The sequence below is a fragment of the Oncorhynchus keta genome, chromosome 34 (genome assembly GCF_023373465.1).
Source record: "Oncorhynchus keta strain PuntledgeMale-10-30-2019 chromosome 34, Oket_V2, whole genome shotgun sequence".
In the NCBI taxonomy this organism is placed as follows: Eukaryota; Metazoa; Chordata; class Actinopteri; order Salmoniformes; family Salmonidae; genus Oncorhynchus; species Oncorhynchus keta.
Window position 1 is genome coordinate 25,255,930 of NC_068454.1, and position 18,777 is coordinate 25,274,706.

Consider the following 18,777-nt stretch of genomic DNA (forward strand, 5'->3'; position numbering starts at 1 on the left):
CATACTAGTGCACAATGTAGGGAATAGGATGCCATTTTGGACACATGTAGACCATGACTTGCAAAACCATCGATTAATCGTGTACTGTTGAAAACATCTGAAAGTGGAGAGGAGGTCATGGAGTGCAGAAGTGGGGGTGGAAGTGGCCATGTCTCTGTTTCAGGCCTCTTTCCAAATGTGTCTTTCCTTTATTCCTCGGAATTGGAGGAGAATATCCAAGGTTCCATCCCCGTGGACGCTCTTCAATTTGTTTTGAGAAAGAGGAGAGGACGAATCGAGTAAAGACACATTGGGAAAGAGTCCCTAACCTTACTGAGGGACCCCACAGAGTATACACTACTTACTTGGTGACCAGCAGCCTGTTCTTCCTCATGCTCTCTACTCCAGGCTTCTCTCTCTCAGGCTCGCCTTTCTTCCCCATCTGCTTCTTTGACTTCTTGTTCACCGCCTGACTGATGGTTTTGGCACAATGTTTTGGCAGCAGCTACAACAGGAGCAACAGGAAAACCCCTTTAACACCCACATACCAATAAGGAATGAAGTGACAAATTATATTTCGAAAGCACTTAGTTGGAACGTGCACAACTTAGGCTATATTGTGTTCTATTTACTGTATATGACCGAAATAGAATTACGAAAAGTATCTGACTTAAGACCTACAGTTGAAAAACTTAAATGGCTAGTGGATAGGTTCAGTTCCAACATACGAATCAACAAGTTATGCACTCACTGTAAGCCTAAATCACTAGGCCTAAACTGTGTTTGGGAAACAGCCCTTCCTCAGAAATTATAATAAATTAGATGGTTATGGAATGACACAAGCGGTTATGAGAGCAGACCCAGACCCCTCGCTCCAAACTCCTGATTAATTCATCACCATGACAACATGCACTCACCTGGTTGCTTAGCATTAGTGCTGAGCGATTAACCAAAAGGTATTTAGAACAACTAACTGAACAACATTGGTTAAATTATTTGAATTCCATTTAGTTTAGTTTTTTTCTGTGAGCAGCTCTGTGAGCTGAATTGCGCTGCATTTTCTCTAGAGATAAATCAGATCATACATGAACGGTGCGATGTAGTAGGGAGTTGTAGTTTCCAACAAGCCAATGTTCGACATAATTTAGCGCAGAAAATGTGATAATTAGCTTAACATTTACATTTAAGTCATTTAGCAGACGCTCTTATCCAGAGCGACTTACTTGTCCGGTCTGTGTTTCTTTTACACCCGCTATGTAAGAGACCAGAAGAATAGGATGCCATTAGAGAGCAGTTGCCTCGAGAGGTATTTTTACCTGAAAATACATGGTACTTCGAGAGGTATTTTGAGCTAAAAATACATGATATTTCGAGAGGTATTTTTACCTGAAAATACATGATACTTCGAGAGGCATTTTTACCTGAAAATACATGATACTTCGAGAGGTATTTTTACCTGAAAATAGAAGATACTTCGAACTGTATTTTTACCTAAAAATACATGATACTTCGAGAGGTATTTTTACCTGAAAATAGAAGATACTTCGAACTGTATTTTTACCTAAAAATACATGATACTTCGAGAGGTATTTTTACCTGAAAATAGAAGATACTTCGAACTGTATTTTTACCTAAAAATACATGATACTTCGAGAGGTATTTTTACCTGAAAATACATGGTTTAAGAAGTGATAGATAGACAGTTGGTATTCAGCAGTCATAAAATTATACCTTATTTTACATTGAAGAACTACTAAAATGTTGATTTTATCACAGCATAGGCAGCAGCTTTATAGAGATGAGATAAAACAAATTTAATATACACAAAAACTTTTATATTTTATTAAAGTAAAGTAATGTGAATAAATGATGGTTAATAAGTGATAAGCAGTAATGGGCAGTCACTACCATCACAGGACTTTTATTCATTATTGTATTCTGTGTTATTACAGCATTCAACCTACATAATACATACTGTAGTGCATTAAATGTTTACAAAAAATGTTTAATGAAATCAAAAATCTTGATTATTTTTTAAATAATCAAACCAAAACCGAACCGACTTCAAAAAGCATTTATCACTACTTAGCATGGACTGTGATTAATCACCATGACAACAGAACCTCACCTGGTCGCTGAGCGTGCATTGCTCGGTGCAGATGTCTGTGATGAGGTTGCGGGCCTGTTTAGCCATTTCATCCAGAAACATGTTGCACAGGGACAGGCTTCGGTCACCTATGTGGTGCCTCTGTAGGAAGGGAAGAAAATGTTATCTTGGGTAAAGCTACACTATATATATAAAAGTATGTGGACACCCCTTCAAATTGGTAGATTTGGCTATTTCAGCCACACCCGTTGCTGACAGGTGTATAAAATCAAGTGCACAACCATGCAATCTCCAAAGACAAAGATTGGCAGGATAATGTCCTTACTGAAGAGCTCAGTGACTTTCAATGTGGCACAGTCATAGGATGCCACCTTTCCAACAAGTCAGTCTGTCTGATTTCTGCCCTGCTAGAGTTGCCCTGGTCAACACTCACTACAGTTCCAAACTGCCTCTGGAAGTAACGTCAGCACAAGAACTGCTCGTCGGGAGCTTCATGAAATGGGTTTCCATGGCCAAGTAGCCACACACAAGCCTAAAATCACCATGCGCAATGCCAAGCGTTAGCTGGAGTGGTATAAAGCTCACCACCATTGGACTCTGGAGCAGTTGAAACGTGTTCTCTGCTGTGAGGAATCCCGCTTCACCATCTGGCAGTCCAACGGACAAATCTGGATTTGGCGGATGCCAGGAGAACACTACCTGCCTGAATGCATAGTGCAAACCTTAACGTTTGGTAGAGGAGGAATAATGGTCTGCGGCTGTTTTTGATGATTCGGGCTAGGCCCCTTAGTTCCAGTGAATGGAAATCTTAACGCAACAGTATACAATGACATTCTAATGCTCTTGTGGCTGAATGGAAGGAAGTCCCCACAGTAATGTTCCAAAAACAGAAGAGGATGTTATAGCAGGAAAGGTGGGACCAACTACATATTAATGCCCATGATTTTGGAATGAGATGTTTGACAAGCAGGTGTCCGCATACTTTTGGTCATGTAGTGTATATAGGAGATTGGCTGGTGGTTGCACAGTAGATGGTTTGGTGAATGGCTGTTTGTTAGCCTGGTCCCAGATCTAATTCCTTCAGTAGATGTCATTGCCAAACAGATCTAGAACCAGCTGTTTGTAGGAAGAGATGGTCTGAGTGAACCTGTCATTCATAGGTAGCCAACCCTTAACATTCCCCACTGACCAAACAGTATACACTGACACGCTAAAACTGGTCACACACAGTCCCCACACACAACTCTGGTCAAACAGTGCACACACCCTCTAATCTGCGAGAAAAGTCTATCTGATGCTAAGACTGACCTTTGACTGAAGTTCCATGATCTTAGTTTTGTTCCAAATGGCACCCTATTCCCTATATAGTGAACTACGGTTGACCAGGGCCCATAGGGATCTCGTGAAACGTAATGCACTATATAGGGAATAGGGTGCCATTTGAGATGCAGGCTTTTTACTGTTACTATAAACTGCTGTAAAAAGTGTTCTGTGCAAGATGGAAATATTCTTGGAAACATTTAGAGCTTTTCCAACATAAATAACTTTTGCAGCTGTCCAAAGCTGTGCGGAATGGACATAGGAAGAGGAACATTTTGAAGACATGCTGAGAGAGGGAGTTTTGTGTTTGAATAAGTGAAATCCAAGCCTTCTATGTCTCAATAAATCTATTTTATTTCTCTAAGTGCACTCAGACAGCTCTTAAGCAAAAGGCTCTCCCTTGACCACTTTGCTCGGCCACATGAGAACGCCTATTGTGCCACTTATTGTGCCGCCTATTTCAGTACCGTTTTTCAACCAATTAGGAGTTAAAATATGTCTTATTTACCAAACTAAATGGATATTAGAAGGCAACATGTTTGTTAGGAACAAACACTTCATGATATGTGCCTGGTGTATTTCAAAAGAGAGGGAAACAGAAATCTGTTGTGGAGCTTGTGTGTGCTGAGGGCTTTCACATTCTCCCTGAGAGTAGCTAGTAGATGCTCCAGTGTATGGTTCAATTACAAATTTAATAAATCATGCTTTTCAGCTCTCTGCTTCTCGGTACACATCTGGGTACATTGACCACAGCTCTGGACGCTTCGTTCTGCGACATTCCACAAAAATTTGCTGTGACTTTCCTGATTCTCTGTATGACTCCATCCTGCTGCTCTGGTCACATACCCTAACAGCATGGAAGGAAACACAGGTTGTCACAAATGGCACCCTTTTCCCCATGTAGTGCAATACTTTTGACCAGAACCCATGTGTTCAAAAGTAGTGCACTGTTTCGGGAACAGTGTTCCATTTGGGATGCAACCATGGGCCCCAGGAGCACTGAGACGGAGCTGATGGAGACCTACACACATGCAGCCTCCCTCCCTCCAATCCCCAGGTGCAACACTGACATTATTCAGTGTGTGAGACATCCTGTGAAATGGCCTGCTTCTCTGAGACTAGCAGTCCCCATAAGTGCTAGAAAACTACTGCATGAGATGAAACTCCAAATTGAATAGGTTGCTACTGCACCAGGAGCTTAACCTAAGATTCCAGCTCATGGAAAGAGATCAAGTCAAACTTATTAGTATACATACAAAACATTTAAAATCTTTACATTGCAAGTATAATGCACAAACATGCCTGGGTTCATTTAATAAACATGTATTTTATGTATTAATTTACCCATTATTTAAGTAGGAAAGACCCTTGAGTACCTTTTGACATTCAACTAGGAAAGAATTTTGAAAACGTATTTTGCAAGGCCGATCTGATCAATTAAATATATTAGTTATTTAGGTTGAAAATAAGATTATTTCCTAAATGACTAGATCCCAGAGTGACCAGCCAGACCTTAGTGATGCTTGCTGTGATGTTTCGTGATACGGTCGTTACATCATATCTCAATGCAACACTTCACTCACCTCCTCAGGACAGAGCTCATGAGTGCAGCTCATGAAGTGGGTACAGAGCAGAGGGAAGGAGATGGAGTGACGAGACTGGGAGGGCAGCTCCAAACACTGCTGGAACATCTTCTCAAATGCACGACTGTAAAAGCTATCAGAGGCGAGAGAGAGAGAGGAAAGGAGAGAGAGAGAGGAAAGGAGAGAGAGAAAGGAAAGATATTAGAAGAGAGAGAGAGTAAATAGGGAAGAAAGGAAGGGAGAGAGGAAAGAGCATGAGCTGCCAACTTCATCATATATCTCTGGTCCAATAATACCTAATCTGTCCAACCCTCTCATCTCCTGTCCTGACCAGTCTACACCAAACATAACAAAGAAAAATAACATAACAAAACCCCTAACAGACAGTTAGTTGCCATGGGGTTTTATAGGATGAGTGATGGCTCTATAGCCTATTACCTTTTACTATGTTTTCCTTGAAAACAATTTTAACTGGATCCAATCTATTTGTATTGATGTTATGCATTTTCCTGTGTTGCAGTTTTTACTTTTGTATGTATATTTGATGTTTTTTTCTTAGTATTTTACTGCTTCAATTAAACTACCCAGCAATAATTCTTCATGTTTTTCTGAATTGGAGTCCCAAATGTAGAGCCCCTACCAGAAGATGGAGAGACTATATGACCTATTAGTTTTTACTATGTTTTAAATGTCTGTGTAACTGAACTGAACATGGAGGTAAATGTAAATGTAGACCCTAAAAGAATAAGCCCTGTGGAAAACTTATTGTCCAGGGAGTGTACTTGTACATCAAGCTGCCTCAGGCTATGGAAACATGAGATATATGCTCCTGCCCTCTGGGCTGTTCTGGTTCATTTATTTACCAGAATATGGAGAGGTCAGATGTCTCCACCAGCATCTCCACCAGGGAATCCACCATCTTGGTGTGGAATATAATGGTATTCATCATCTTGCCCAACTCACGGTGGTCTGCGATGCCCAGAGAAGCCTTGGACACACTGGTATAGGCCTAGGGGGAAACAAGGCATTATTGGCATAGGCCTTACCAGGAGAACACTTTCTTTGGAGACACTATTAAGGTCAGCCCAGGGGAACCGGGGTCCGGGCAGCCGAGCGGAAATGGAGGAAAACTCGCCTCCCTGCGGACCTGGCATCCTTTCACTCCCTCCTCTCTACATTTTCCTCCTCTGTCTCTGCTGCTAAAGCCACTTTCTACCATTCTAAATTCCAAGCATCTGCCTCTAACCCTAGGAAGCTCTTTGCCACCTTCTCCTCCCTCCTGAATCCTCCCCCCCCCCCCTCCTCCCTCTCTGCAGATGACTTCGTCAACCATTTTGAAAAGAAGGTCGATGACATCCGATCCTCGTTTGCTAAGTCAAACGACACCGCTGGTTCTGCTCACACTGCCCTACCCTATGCTCTGACCTCTTTCTCCCCTCTCTCTCCAGATGAAATCTCGCGTCTTGTGACGGCCGGCCGCCCAACAACCTGCCCGCTTGACCCTATCCCCTCCTCTCTTCTCCAGACCATTTCCGGAGACCTTCTCCCTTACCTCATCTCGCTCATCAACTCATCCCTGACCGCTGGCTACGTCCCTCCCGTCTTCAAGAGAGCGAGAGTTGCACCCCTTCTGAAAAAACCTACACTCGATCCCTCCGATGTCAACAACTACAGACCAGTATCCCTTCTCTCTTTTCTCTCCAAAACTCTTGAGCGTGCCGTCCTTGGCCAGCTCTACCGCTATCTCTCTCAGAATGACCTTCTTGATCCAAATCAGTCAGGTTTCAAGACTAGTCATTCAACTGAGACTGCTCTTCTCTGTATCACGGAGGCGCTCCGCACTGCTAAAGCTAACTCTCTCTCCTCTGCTCTCATCCTTCTAGACCTATCGGCTGCCTTCGATACTGTGAACCATCAGATCCTTCTCTCCACCCTCTCCGAGTTGGGCATCTCCGGCGCGGCCCACGCTTGGATTGCGTCCTACCTGACAGGTCGCTCCTACCAGGTGGCGTGGCGAGAATCTGTCTCCTCACCACGCGCTCTCACCACTGGTGTCCCCAGGGCTCTGTTCTAGGCCCTCTCTTATTCTCGCTATACACCAAGTCACTTGGCTCTGTCATAACCTCACATGGTCTCTCCTATCATTGCTATGCAGACGACACACAATTAATCTTCTCCTTTCCCCCTTCTGATGACCAGGTGGCGAATCGCATCTCTGCATGTCTGGCAGACATATCAGTGTGGATGACGGATCACCACCTCAAGCTGAACCTCAGCAAGACGGAGCTCCTCTTCCTCCCGGGAAGGACTGCCCGTTCCATGATCTCGCCATCACGGTTGACAACTCCATTGTGTCCTCCTCCCAGAGCGCTAAGAACCTTGGCGTGATCCTGGACAACACCCTGACGTTCTCAACTAACATCAAGGCGGTGTCCCGTTCCTGTAGGTTCATGCTCTACAACATCCGCAGAGTACGACCCTGCCTCACACAGGAAGCGGCGCAGGTCCTAATCCAGGCACTTGTCATCTCCCGTCTTGATTACTGCAACTCGCTGTTGGCTGGGCTCCCTGCCTGTGCCATTAAACCCCTACAACTCATCCAGAACGCCGCAGCCCGTCTGGTGTTCAACCTTCCCAAGTTCTCTCACGTCACCCCGCTCCTCCGCTCTCTCCACTGGCTTCCAGTTGAAGCTCGCATCCGCTACAAGACCATGGTGCTTGCCACGGAGCTGTGAGGGGAACGGCACCTCAGTACCTCCAGGCTCTGATCAGGCCCTACACCCAAACAAGGGCACTGCGTTCATCCACCTCTGGCCTGCTCGCCTCCCTACCACTGAGGAAGTACAGTTCCCGCTCAGCCCAGTCAAAACTGTTCGCTGCTCTGGCCCCCAATGGTGGAACAAACTCCCTCACGACGCCAGGACAGCGGAGTCAATCACCACCTTCCGGAGACACCTGAAACCCCACCTCTTCAAGGAATACCTAGGATAGGGTAAGTAAGGGTAAGTAATCCTTCTCACCCCCCTTCTCCCCCAACAAGATTTAGATGCAAGTGGCTGTTCCACTGGTTGTCATAGGTGTTTGCACCAATTTGTAAGTCGCTCTGGATAAGAGCGTCTGCTAAATGACTTAAATGTAAATGTAAATGGAAAACAAAACTTATTAACCCTTAACAGTTCATCATTCTTTACTCATGTATGCCATGTTGCTTCCAGCTGAAGCAACTTTATATCTACAGGACCAGTCCAAAGTTTGGACACACCTATTCATTGAATGTTTTTTATTTATTTTTACTATTTTCTACATTGTATATATATATATATGCCATTTAGCAGACGCTTTTATCCAAAGCGACTTACAGTCATGTGTGCATACATTCTACGTATGGGTGGTCCCGGGAATCGAACCCACTACCCTGGCGTTACAAGCGCCATGCTCTACCAACTGAGCTACAGAAGGACCATTGTGGAATAATAGTGAAGACATGAAAACTATGAAATAACAAATATGGAATCATGTAGTAACCAAAAAAGGGTTAAACAAATAAAATATATATTTTATATTTGAGATTCTTCAAAGTAGTCACCCTTTGCCTTGATGACAGCTTTGCACACTCCTGGTATTCTCTCAACCAGCTTCATGAGGTAGTCATCGTTTGTATCATGTAGTTTTAAGTCTTCGGACAAATCATAATCCTATTAGTAGCATTCCTTTCTCTCTTTCCCCAAATTCCCCCCTTTCCTAAGAATCAAATAAAAACCTGATCCGATTTAAATTTGGAAGTCAGTGGGAGTCTGGAAGGAAAAGTGTGGTTGGATGAGTTACCATGTCATTAACATCTAAGGAAAGATTTCTGGGAAGATGTCTGTGTTAACTTGATACTACTGACAATGGCCAAACAATACAATTTCCTCCCAAAGCAAGACAGTACGCAAAACAGATACTCTGCAGAGTTCAAGACATTGCTTTCTTTGATCGTGGAGATCGTTAAAAGGAAAATGGCCACAGTTCTGAAGCCCTGCAGCAGCGATGCCATCAGTTATTTTTTTGTAGACCAAAAATACATCCCAAATGGCACCCTATTCATAGTGCACTACTTTTGACCAGAGCTCTATGTAGGGAATAGGGTGCCATTTGGGACACACACCAAGGGCAGTGAAACAGCTGTGTTACCAGGGCACAACGAGTCCTTAAAGAATCCAAGTCCAAAAATAAAGCGTGAAATCCATCAAATAAAAACACACACACTTTTTGGAAAGAAGTGATTTAGAGCTACACAAGTGTGAGAAAATGCAGCGAGAGCGTTGACTCGAACATGTTCCGCTGGTTCTCAACATCTCTAAAATGCCTGCCAACTAAAAGAACATTTGATGCCAACCTGGTACCACAGCCACATAAAGACATTTAGCAGGTGCTAAACTCACACAACCACCTGTGGTTCAAATGTCTGAGAAAGGACAATAAATAGAACAAGTAGGCAAGAGGAAAACTTAAGAGTAAGAGTATTGATATTCAAGGCCTATTTTGAAACTTTAAAGTGCTGTTGCATGGTTGTCACAATGCCATAATCAGAACAGAAATAGAAAACAGCACTGGGGAGAAAGGAGACATGAAGAAAGACAGACGAGAGAGAAAAACAAGGGTTAGGGTTTATCTTCTCTTCCCTCCATCCAGTCCAACTGTGTCTCAACCAATGTATGCTAGTTGGAGTTAGATGACATGATGCAAGACTTTGTTTAGATTAATATCACTAACATGACATCACTGTGGTAATGGCAGTTTGTATATCTCATCCAACACTTTCACTTAATGGATCACACAAACAGCAAGAGTTTCCGAAGTAAAACTATGAAATATGTTTTTCTTCTTGAAAATAATAAAAACTACTTAACAGAAAGGACATTGATATGGCTTATGACAAAGTCTGTCTGCCAGAGTGCTGAAACGGCTCACATGGCATGTGGGTTATGGAAGGAGAAGAGAGTACCTTTAGAAGAAGAGTGTTCTTGTGTAACACAGACTTAGGTTCTGATCCAAACATTAATCTTTCAGGACTAAGAACTCCATCTTGATAAATTAGGATTATTCACTGTCATATTCTTACTTACAACCAGCTATTTTTAGGGATGACAGCAGCACCTGAATATGTATGCCTATATTGTATATATAGCTAGCTGTTCATACATTTGTCAGCTGTTCTTGTACAATATGTTTAAACACTTCCTGAATTGTCTTTGTCCCTGGCAAACACTGAACCAAAGATGCATAGTGAATAAACCAACGTCCTGCTTCTTGGTATCTGAGCAGTTCTGTTTTTTCTATCCTAGTGTACAGTACGAGAGGCTGTCTGTGAAGGGTGTAGAGCAGCCAGTAGAAAAACCATGAGACTTGAGAAAATAGTTGTTCAGCTGTGTTGGGAAAACAGTTCCCATTCCACGCATATGGAAGCTTTTCTCTTTTCCCCCTGCCTTCCCTGGCCTAATTTACCGACTAAACTGAGAAACTTTTCCATGTTGAAGCATTTCTTGCCGAGGCCCTGAGCTGAGAATCAGACAACATCTCAGAGGGAACTGATTGGGACGGCCATGGCATAGCCTCTGTTCCAAATGGCACCCTACTCCCGATGAAGTGCACTACTTTTGACCAGGGCCCATAGACCTAGCCCATAGGGCCCTGGTCAAACGTATTGAACTATACAGGGAATAGGGTGCCATTTGGGACGCATCATGAAAATCCATCTGAGTGGAGGGCTGGGCCAATCGGACAACGGTGGAACAAAGAGTCGACCAACGGATCAGGGAGAGTGATGTGGGTCCCTGGCAGCAGGGGTGGTTGTGATGATCTCAGCAAAGTACTGAGGAGCCAAGCATGGTTGAGAGAGAAAGAGAGAAAGAGAGTGAGCGAGACAGGGATAGATGGATTAAGGGATGAGTTAATAGGTGAGCAACGATTCTTAAACAAACACAGCTTCAAATAATAATATTTATTGTCATTAATTCCAAATACTTTTTAAGAAATGTAATGGGGCCCAGAAGCTATCCTCCTATATCCATAATACAGTTTCTCTGAAATGCATGAAATTGTATTTTTCATCACTTCAAATAACATGCACATGAATGAAAAAATAAACAATATTTCTTTATGATGGTTAGACATTTGTCACTAATGACAGACAGAGCGTACTCCTCCTCCTTTCAGTATTTCAGGCCATATCTTCTGCATTACTAGTCTGTTAAATTCATTCATGTGTGGGTTATGTGGCTGACATAGAGCTGGTGGAAGAGAGCACAAGAGTGCTCTTGTGGAACAGACAGTTTTAGGTCCTGATCCTCACATGAAGAACTCCACCTCGATAAATAAGGACTACTCAGTGACATTCATACAACCATACTACTTGTAGGGATGACAGCAGCATCTGAATATGTAGGCCTATACTGTATATATAGCTAGCTGTTCATACATTTGTCAGTGGTTCTTGTACAGGCTGTTTAAATACTTCCTGAATTTGCTTTGTCCCTGGAAAACACCGAACGCAAAGATGCATAGTGAATAAACCAACGCCCTGCATCTTGTTATCTGAGCAGTTCTGTATTTGCTATCCTAGTATACAGTACGAGAGGCTGTCTGTGAAGGGTGTAGAGCAGCAGCCAGAGGGCCTGTATCACAAAGCATCAGAGTAAGAGTGCTGATCCAGGATCAGATCCCCCTCTTATTCATTACGATCTAAAATACAAAACTGATCCTATATCAGCACTCCTACTCTGAATACAAGATCTGAGACTGAATTCACAAAGCAGCTCAGAGTAGGAGTGCTGATATAGGATCATTTTTGCCTTTTCGATCATAATAAATAAGATCATATGAACAGATCCTAGATCAGCGCTCCTACTATGAGATGCTTTGTGGATAGGTGCTCAGGTCATTCTCTAATCTATAGATAGGCAACAGTGCGACAGGAGTAGGGTAGCACGCTAAACACTGTTCCCTTATTACTGTCCCAGAGTGCTAATTATGGCTGATGAGATGGAGGGGAACCTGGTCTACTGTATCTACTGGAGGTTCCGTTCCACTTCCCCAACACACACAATGGGCTATAGGACACGACACGACACAGCACAGCACAGCGGCCTATAGATAGGAAACAGGAGTAGGCTGACAGGAGTATGGTAGCATGCTAAACACTGCCCCCTCATTACTGGCCCAGAGTGCTAATTAAGGCTCATTATGACACACACAGTGCTAATTACAACACACACACTTAGCAGTGGCCTCAAAGCCCAGACATGGGTTCAAATAATATTTGAACTCCTTCCAAATACTTTAAGCCTTTGCTCTAGCCTGCCAGGATTGCCAGATGGGTTGGGTTTGACACTTTTCAGACTATTCTTTTGGTTCCATTGAGCTTGCCTGGTGCAATTGAACCAATAGAATAGTCTCAAAAGTGTCAAACCCAGTCCAGCATTGTGAAAGGATTCTGAATACTCTTTGAACCCAGGTCTGCCTCACAGCCACAAAGCTTGTCTCATTTTCCATATGGCGTCTTACCTGCAATCTGAACCAGTCCAGCCTCATGCCCCTGAAATCAAACACGTCCCCGTCTTCCACTGTAACACCGACAGAGACAATTCACTCAGATATGGGATCACCATGACACAGGAGGACACAGGAGGGAGGGGAGCGGGAGGAGAGGTGGAGAGCGGCTCAGGCTCCTACTCAGCCCACCATCTGCCCTCCCTCCTTTCATCTGTCCATCACTCAGCCATTACCAAAACAACACCTGTCTACACAGACAAAGGCTTTTAGTGCTTAGGGCTAATATAGATAGATAAAAACATCCAATCATGATTAATTAGACATTTTCTAAACTGGAATATTTTCTGTACCGCAACAGAATACATTTAATTGTGTTATAGGTTGGGTCAACATAAAAACAACTACGGTAAGCATTGGCCAATACAAGTAGAGGTTTTCTAAACTGGAACATATACAGCAAAAATATGGAATGAACTCTCTTTTAGGTTGGATCAACAACATGAGTTTAAATGAGAAACTGTATATATTTATGTTATTTCGGTAATATGAGTGGCAGGCCGTGTTAGGTTGAATACCTTGTTTGACGCTGAGGGACGTCATGGTATTGACGAAGGAGGACATGATGATGGACTCATCCTCAGGACAGACGGACAGATTCTAGAGGAGAGCAGAGGAAAGCCTCAGACACTGTTTACAGTAGAATGCTGTGAGGGGATCAACTGAGCAAATGCAAGAGAGTTTTACATTGCATATCAGAGAGCGAGATGTGGCCAAGCAAAGAATAACATCAACAAAATACTTGGTCTCCATCTAGTGGTCAGCTCTGCTTTTTTCCCTTAAAAATATCAACCTGCATATGGGTCTTTCCATAAATAAATGGGCCAATGTGTGACATCAGGGTCAACATCTCTCAATGCTTTGATATACAGTGGGGAGAACAAGTATTTGATACACTGCTGATTTTGCAGGTTTTCCTACTTACAAAGCATGTAGAGGTCTGTAATTTTTTATCATAGGTACACTTCAACTGTGAGAGATGGAATCGAAAACAAAAATCCAGAAAATCACATTGTATGATTTGTAAGTAATTAATTAGCATTTGATTGGTTCTGAGTGTTCTGACCTAACAACATCAGTCAAGCACCAATGCTAACTGGCTAACATTGGCTAGCTTGCTAGCTACTTCCAGGCACAAATGAGAGAACAGCTCACTCTGACCATTTTACATGCCATAGCAGAGCTGGTTAGGCTTATTTTATGTTTTCCAGAGCGTTGGTGACTGCAACTGTGCAGCTGGCAAAACATTTATTATACTTTTTTCCTAACGTTTACTGACACCGGCCACGTTCAACGGGTGTTGAGCGCTCATAAATTCATCAGTTATTCTCCGCTCTGGCACACTCAGACGAGAGTGCTCTAAAATCTACCTTCTACATCTATCAATAGGTGTCGTAGTGACATCATAAACATTATATTTAAATAGTAACTTGCATGTAGTCTTTTGTTTAGGCATGTAGATAGCAAGTTAAACAATGAACCATAATACCAACTCATATTATGAGTGAATCTGGAGGTAGCTAACCAACCAGGTTCAATGTTAGCTAGCTAATATTAGACTATAACTAGCAATGCAAATGGCTCTGAGATACAAATATTACTACACGTAACGTTACAGTTGAAATTAAAATTACTTTGACAAAGTATATTCTACTGTATCTTAGTCTATGCCACTCTGACATTGCTCTTCCATATATTGATATATTTCTAACTCCATTCCTTACTTAGATTTCTGTGTATTGGGTATATGTTGTGAAATTGTTAGATATTACTTGTTAGATATTGCTGCACTGTCGGAACTAGAAGCACAAGCATTTCGCTACACCCGCAATAACATCTGCTAAACGCGTGTATGTGACCAATACCATTTGGATGCTTCTCCCTCTCTGTAACGGATGCCATGCTAGCCCTTAGATTGAAGATGTAATGTTTTATACAACAGCCTTCTGTGTATTATCTTTTCGACTCAGTCTGCATATTTGCAATCAAACGCCAGAATTTCCTCCATCTCCTTAGCTATCATACTCTAATTCCACTGATTTCAAAACTAGGTCCTCCAGAAAGTGGGGAGTTAGAAAGGATTACCTACACATACTGACCAGCTCATACTATAGACAGAAGCACAATACATGGCAGACCATTCCGAACTCATCTCTCTGCATTATCTCAGCCAATCATGACTAGTGTGAAGGTTGCTCACTTTTTCGTGGCTAAACCAACTAGGCTGGTAATTTAACCATTTTATTTGTATTTACAGATGGCATACAAGTTTGTTATTAAGGCACATGAAAGTTCACGTTCCAGAAGGCATTCCTGCCAAAAAAACACATTTAGATTAAAATAAAGGTTTATGTTCAAATGGCTCCTGTGAAGTAGCGACACATGACATACACCTAGTTTCCTGAAACGAGTCACATTTGTGGAGATCTGAGAGGGACTGTTTGATGGGTGGTGACATGGTGAGAGCTCCACCGTACCCTCTGAAAGGCTTGGTGAAATTTTGGCAATATTGCTTACACCTGTTCAAATCCTCTCAGATCTCAACAAGTATCTAGGGGTAGGAGCTAGGGGTTGCTACTGGACAGGACCCCACAATCCTTGAGGTGTTCCAGCTAGTTAGATGTGCAACCACTGACTAACTATAGCTAGGGGAATATCTCTAGTCTATCAATATATACTGTTGTTTTGGCTGTATGGCATCATTTAATAAGATAACCAATGGTTAATTAGGTAGCTAGGATATATCAGTCTGCTAACCATTTACAGCAGTTCATTAATAAGTCAATACACATTCAATCTTATGCAGAAATTGAGAAATCTTACTTAATCTTGGCACTGTGGCATGGTATGTGCAGCTATTAACCGATGAATTAATAAATAATTATTTAATAGAATGGAGTTAGAAGGGTGAACTCCTACTTTGAAAGGACAGGAAATGTTGGCTTTGCACTTAACCAATGACAGGCATTCAACATTTAACCCTACCCACATCTGAAAATCAAAATATGAAGTTGTTTGTTTGGTTTTAAATGCAAAATCAAAAAACACATTTTTAGTTTTTTCTATTTCTATAAAAAAAAAGAATAAATACGCTGTTTTCACCCTCCTGATTGCTCCATTTGAACTCGGAAATCAAACGAAAAAAACGTACACGGACAGTAATCTTACCTCAGGAATTGAACTACAACCACAACATTTCGTTACACCCCGCGATAACATCTGTCACATATGTATATGTGACCAATACAATTTGATTTGATCTTGCCAATATTGTCCACGGCTAATTATCTTGACCGCCGTAACAACAGACACCAAAATGTTCTGTCAATTCTCCAGATGAACATTAATTCCCGCACTTTGGCTGTTGTTCAATCGTCTGCAGTTTCACACACGATCTTTATCACTTGACTATCATTCAGAAAACCCTTTCCTGAATCAGCTGATGTTGTGTGATAAATTCCCCACGTAACTAAACAGCTACACATAAAAAATAGACATCAAACAAATATTTTGCCGAATTATTGAAGAACCCCGTTAATGCCTGGATATAGCCCTTAGCCATGGTATATTGTCCACATATCACAAACCCCAGAGGGTACCTTATTGCTATTATAAACTGTTTACCTACGTAATTAGAGCAGTAAAAATAACTGTTTTGTCATACCCGTGGTATACGGTCTGATATACCATGGCTGTCAGCCAATCAGCATTCAGGGCTCGAACCACCCAGTTTATAATATATAATAAATACTAGGATATTATGAAACAAAGGGATAACATTGACTATTAGTACATCCGAAATTGCACCCTATTCCCTACATAGGTAAACTATTTTTGACCGGAGCTCTAGGAACCATTGTCAAAAGTATTGCAATATACGGAATAGGGTGCCATTTGGGAGGCAAACCAATGTTCGCTCCAGAGAGCAGTCTCACCTGTACTAGCTCGTTGAGCACCACGGCGTCAAAGCCAGACAGGTACTGGACGTAGTATCTCTGCATGACAGGACCATACTTCCTCACGTGGGCCCTCAGTTCCTCCATGTAAAAGATCAGCTCTGCAATGTGCCTGAGGACATAGAATAGCAAGAGTTATCTAAAAGAATAGAATAGACCTACACTTCATTAGTATGTTCAATAGTCCTTCACACCATGGCATTCCTTAAAGGGTCATTTTACTCAAAAATGTTCTTTACTTTCTCTGCTTTTGATATTGTCCCACAAAATGGTGCATGTCAACATTCAAGTTAAGACACATCACTTTCAGTCTCCTAATGGCCAAAATTAAGCAAGAACAAAAGTGCCATGAAGAAATATTTTTCAAGGAGGTAAACACAGTGCCACAACATTTCATGAGGGGTAAAGAGAAATCCCATAGTTACAAGTTGAATCAGTAGGATGTGTCTTACTTGTCAATAAAGTCATCTGTGCTCTTCTTCTGGATGTTGTCTGCATGTCGTAGCAGCCAAATGATCTCATCCCGAGCGAATGACAGAGCCATGAACACAAACAGGGCCTACGAAGAGGACAGGAGTCAAGTTATATAGTTACTTTCATCCATCAATTAGTCACGTCTTTCAGGATTTGAATCCTAATCCTCTGATCACTTTACAGTTAGTCCAACTAGCATAATCATGTTAACAAAACTAGAGTGCAGATAGTGCTAGTCCAACTCAACAAAAAAAGACTAGAAAATAAATAAATATTTTATATTGTCACATACACAGGATAGGTGCAGTGAAATGTGTTGTTTTACAGGGTCAGCCATAGTAGTACCATGGCCCTCGAGCAAATTAGGATTAAGGGCACATTGACCGATTTTTTACCTTGTCGGCTCAGGTATTCAAACCAACAACCTTTCGGTTACTGGCCCAATGCGCTAACCACTAGGCTACATGCTGCCCACTAGTGTTATTATGATGTAACATTATTGTGTTAAGATAAGTAGACAACTGTGGTGTATGTCATGAGCTACAATTTTTCTTCTAGCTTTCAAATAGGCACATTCTTCTCTTCTCCTCTTCCCTGCAACTCTTACTGGGTCCTTACTGTACTAGAGAAAGTAGTGTACTACGTTTTCTGTCAATATACTTTGTAAAATATTGGTTAATAAACAACTCTAAGTGGGGGCCTATAAAATCTGTTTAAAAAATATATTAAAATTCAGTTATATATTTTCCCAAATTATGTTTCCTCAGTTGTATTTCTTCTGGTTTTTATATATATATATTTTTTCCACTCTCAAAATTACAATTGTTCATAGAGAACAACAAAATTGGATGTTCTGAGTCCATGTCAATGCTCAACTCATATCTGAATAAAACATTTTTGTGCATCTGGCCATTTAATTGTGAATCTATCGAGTGAGGAGTGCAGTCTAGCGATGGTTCTGCAAAGTTAGAAAATAACAAATAATAGACACAAATTATATACTTACTCATTATATACCTCGGCCGGTTACGACAGAGCCTGGGCATGAACCCAGAGTCTCAGGTGGCACAGCTGGCGCTGCAGTACAGCGCCCTTAACCACTGCGTCACCCGGGAGGCCGGGATAATGTTAATGTTGCATTGATTAGATAGTACTTGGGAGATGTGATGTCTGATACTTGTGAGATGTGTTTATGACAGTTTGCGGTGGAACATGTGAAAATTGTATCTATTTTCAGAGTCGTTTGGCATGCTACTCAATAGGTGGACCTGTTGGAGACCCCTGGTCTGATGTAACATTACCATAACTAGAGAGCAGTAGTGTGGTATTTTAGGGCCCAGTAATCTAGATTGTGTTAGTCCAACTCCCATTACCATATTAACACAACTAGAGCAGTATTTTCAGTGTTATTTGTGTAACACACGGGATATAAACTCAGGTCTCCCACTGGAGCAACCAACGTCTTAGACCGTTAGACCAAGAGGAAATTCCTTCTTACTCCGAGGGCAGACACTGGATTTGAAGCTCGCAGGCGGGGCTATGAGCAACCCCCTCTCTATGGGGGTGCCACAGGGTTCAATTCTCGGGCCGACTCATTTCTCTGTATATATCAATGATGTTGCTCTTGCTGCGGGCGATTCCCTGATCCACCTCTACGCAGACGACACCATTCTGTATACTTCCGGCCCGTCCTTGGACACTGTGCTATTTAACCTCCAAACGAGCTTCAATGCCATACAACACTCCTTCCGTGGCCTCCAACTGCTCT

The 18,777-nt window shown here is 42.1% G+C and overlaps 1 protein-coding gene across 8 annotated transcripts in view; it reads right to left on the minus strand.

The window, feature by feature from the left end:
* LOC118366863 (nck-associated protein 1) overlaps positions 1 to 18,777 on the minus strand; it is a 59,611-nt gene that overhangs the window by 20,174 nt on the left and 20,660 nt on the right. For 5 of the 8 annotated variants that reach the window (XM_052493506.1, XM_052493504.1, XM_052493503.1 and 2 more), the window contains 8 exons: positions 16,988 to 17,094; positions 16,515 to 16,647; positions 13,096 to 13,179; positions 12,535 to 12,600; positions 5,853 to 5,998; positions 4,990 to 5,122; positions 2,108 to 2,227; positions 345 to 484 (listed from right to left, as the gene is read on the minus strand). In XM_052493506.1, coding sequence (XP_052349466.1) covers positions 345 to 484; positions 2,108 to 2,227; positions 4,990 to 5,122; positions 5,853 to 5,998; positions 12,535 to 12,600; positions 13,096 to 13,179; positions 16,515 to 16,647; positions 16,988 to 17,094 — 929 coding nt within the window. The remainder of the gene's footprint in view (positions 1 to 344; positions 485 to 2,107; positions 2,228 to 4,989; positions 5,123 to 5,852; positions 5,999 to 12,534; positions 12,601 to 13,095; positions 13,180 to 16,514; positions 16,648 to 16,987; positions 17,095 to 18,777) is intronic. The other 3 variants (XM_035749650.2, XM_035749655.2, XM_035749653.2) reach the window with 1 other exon arrangement.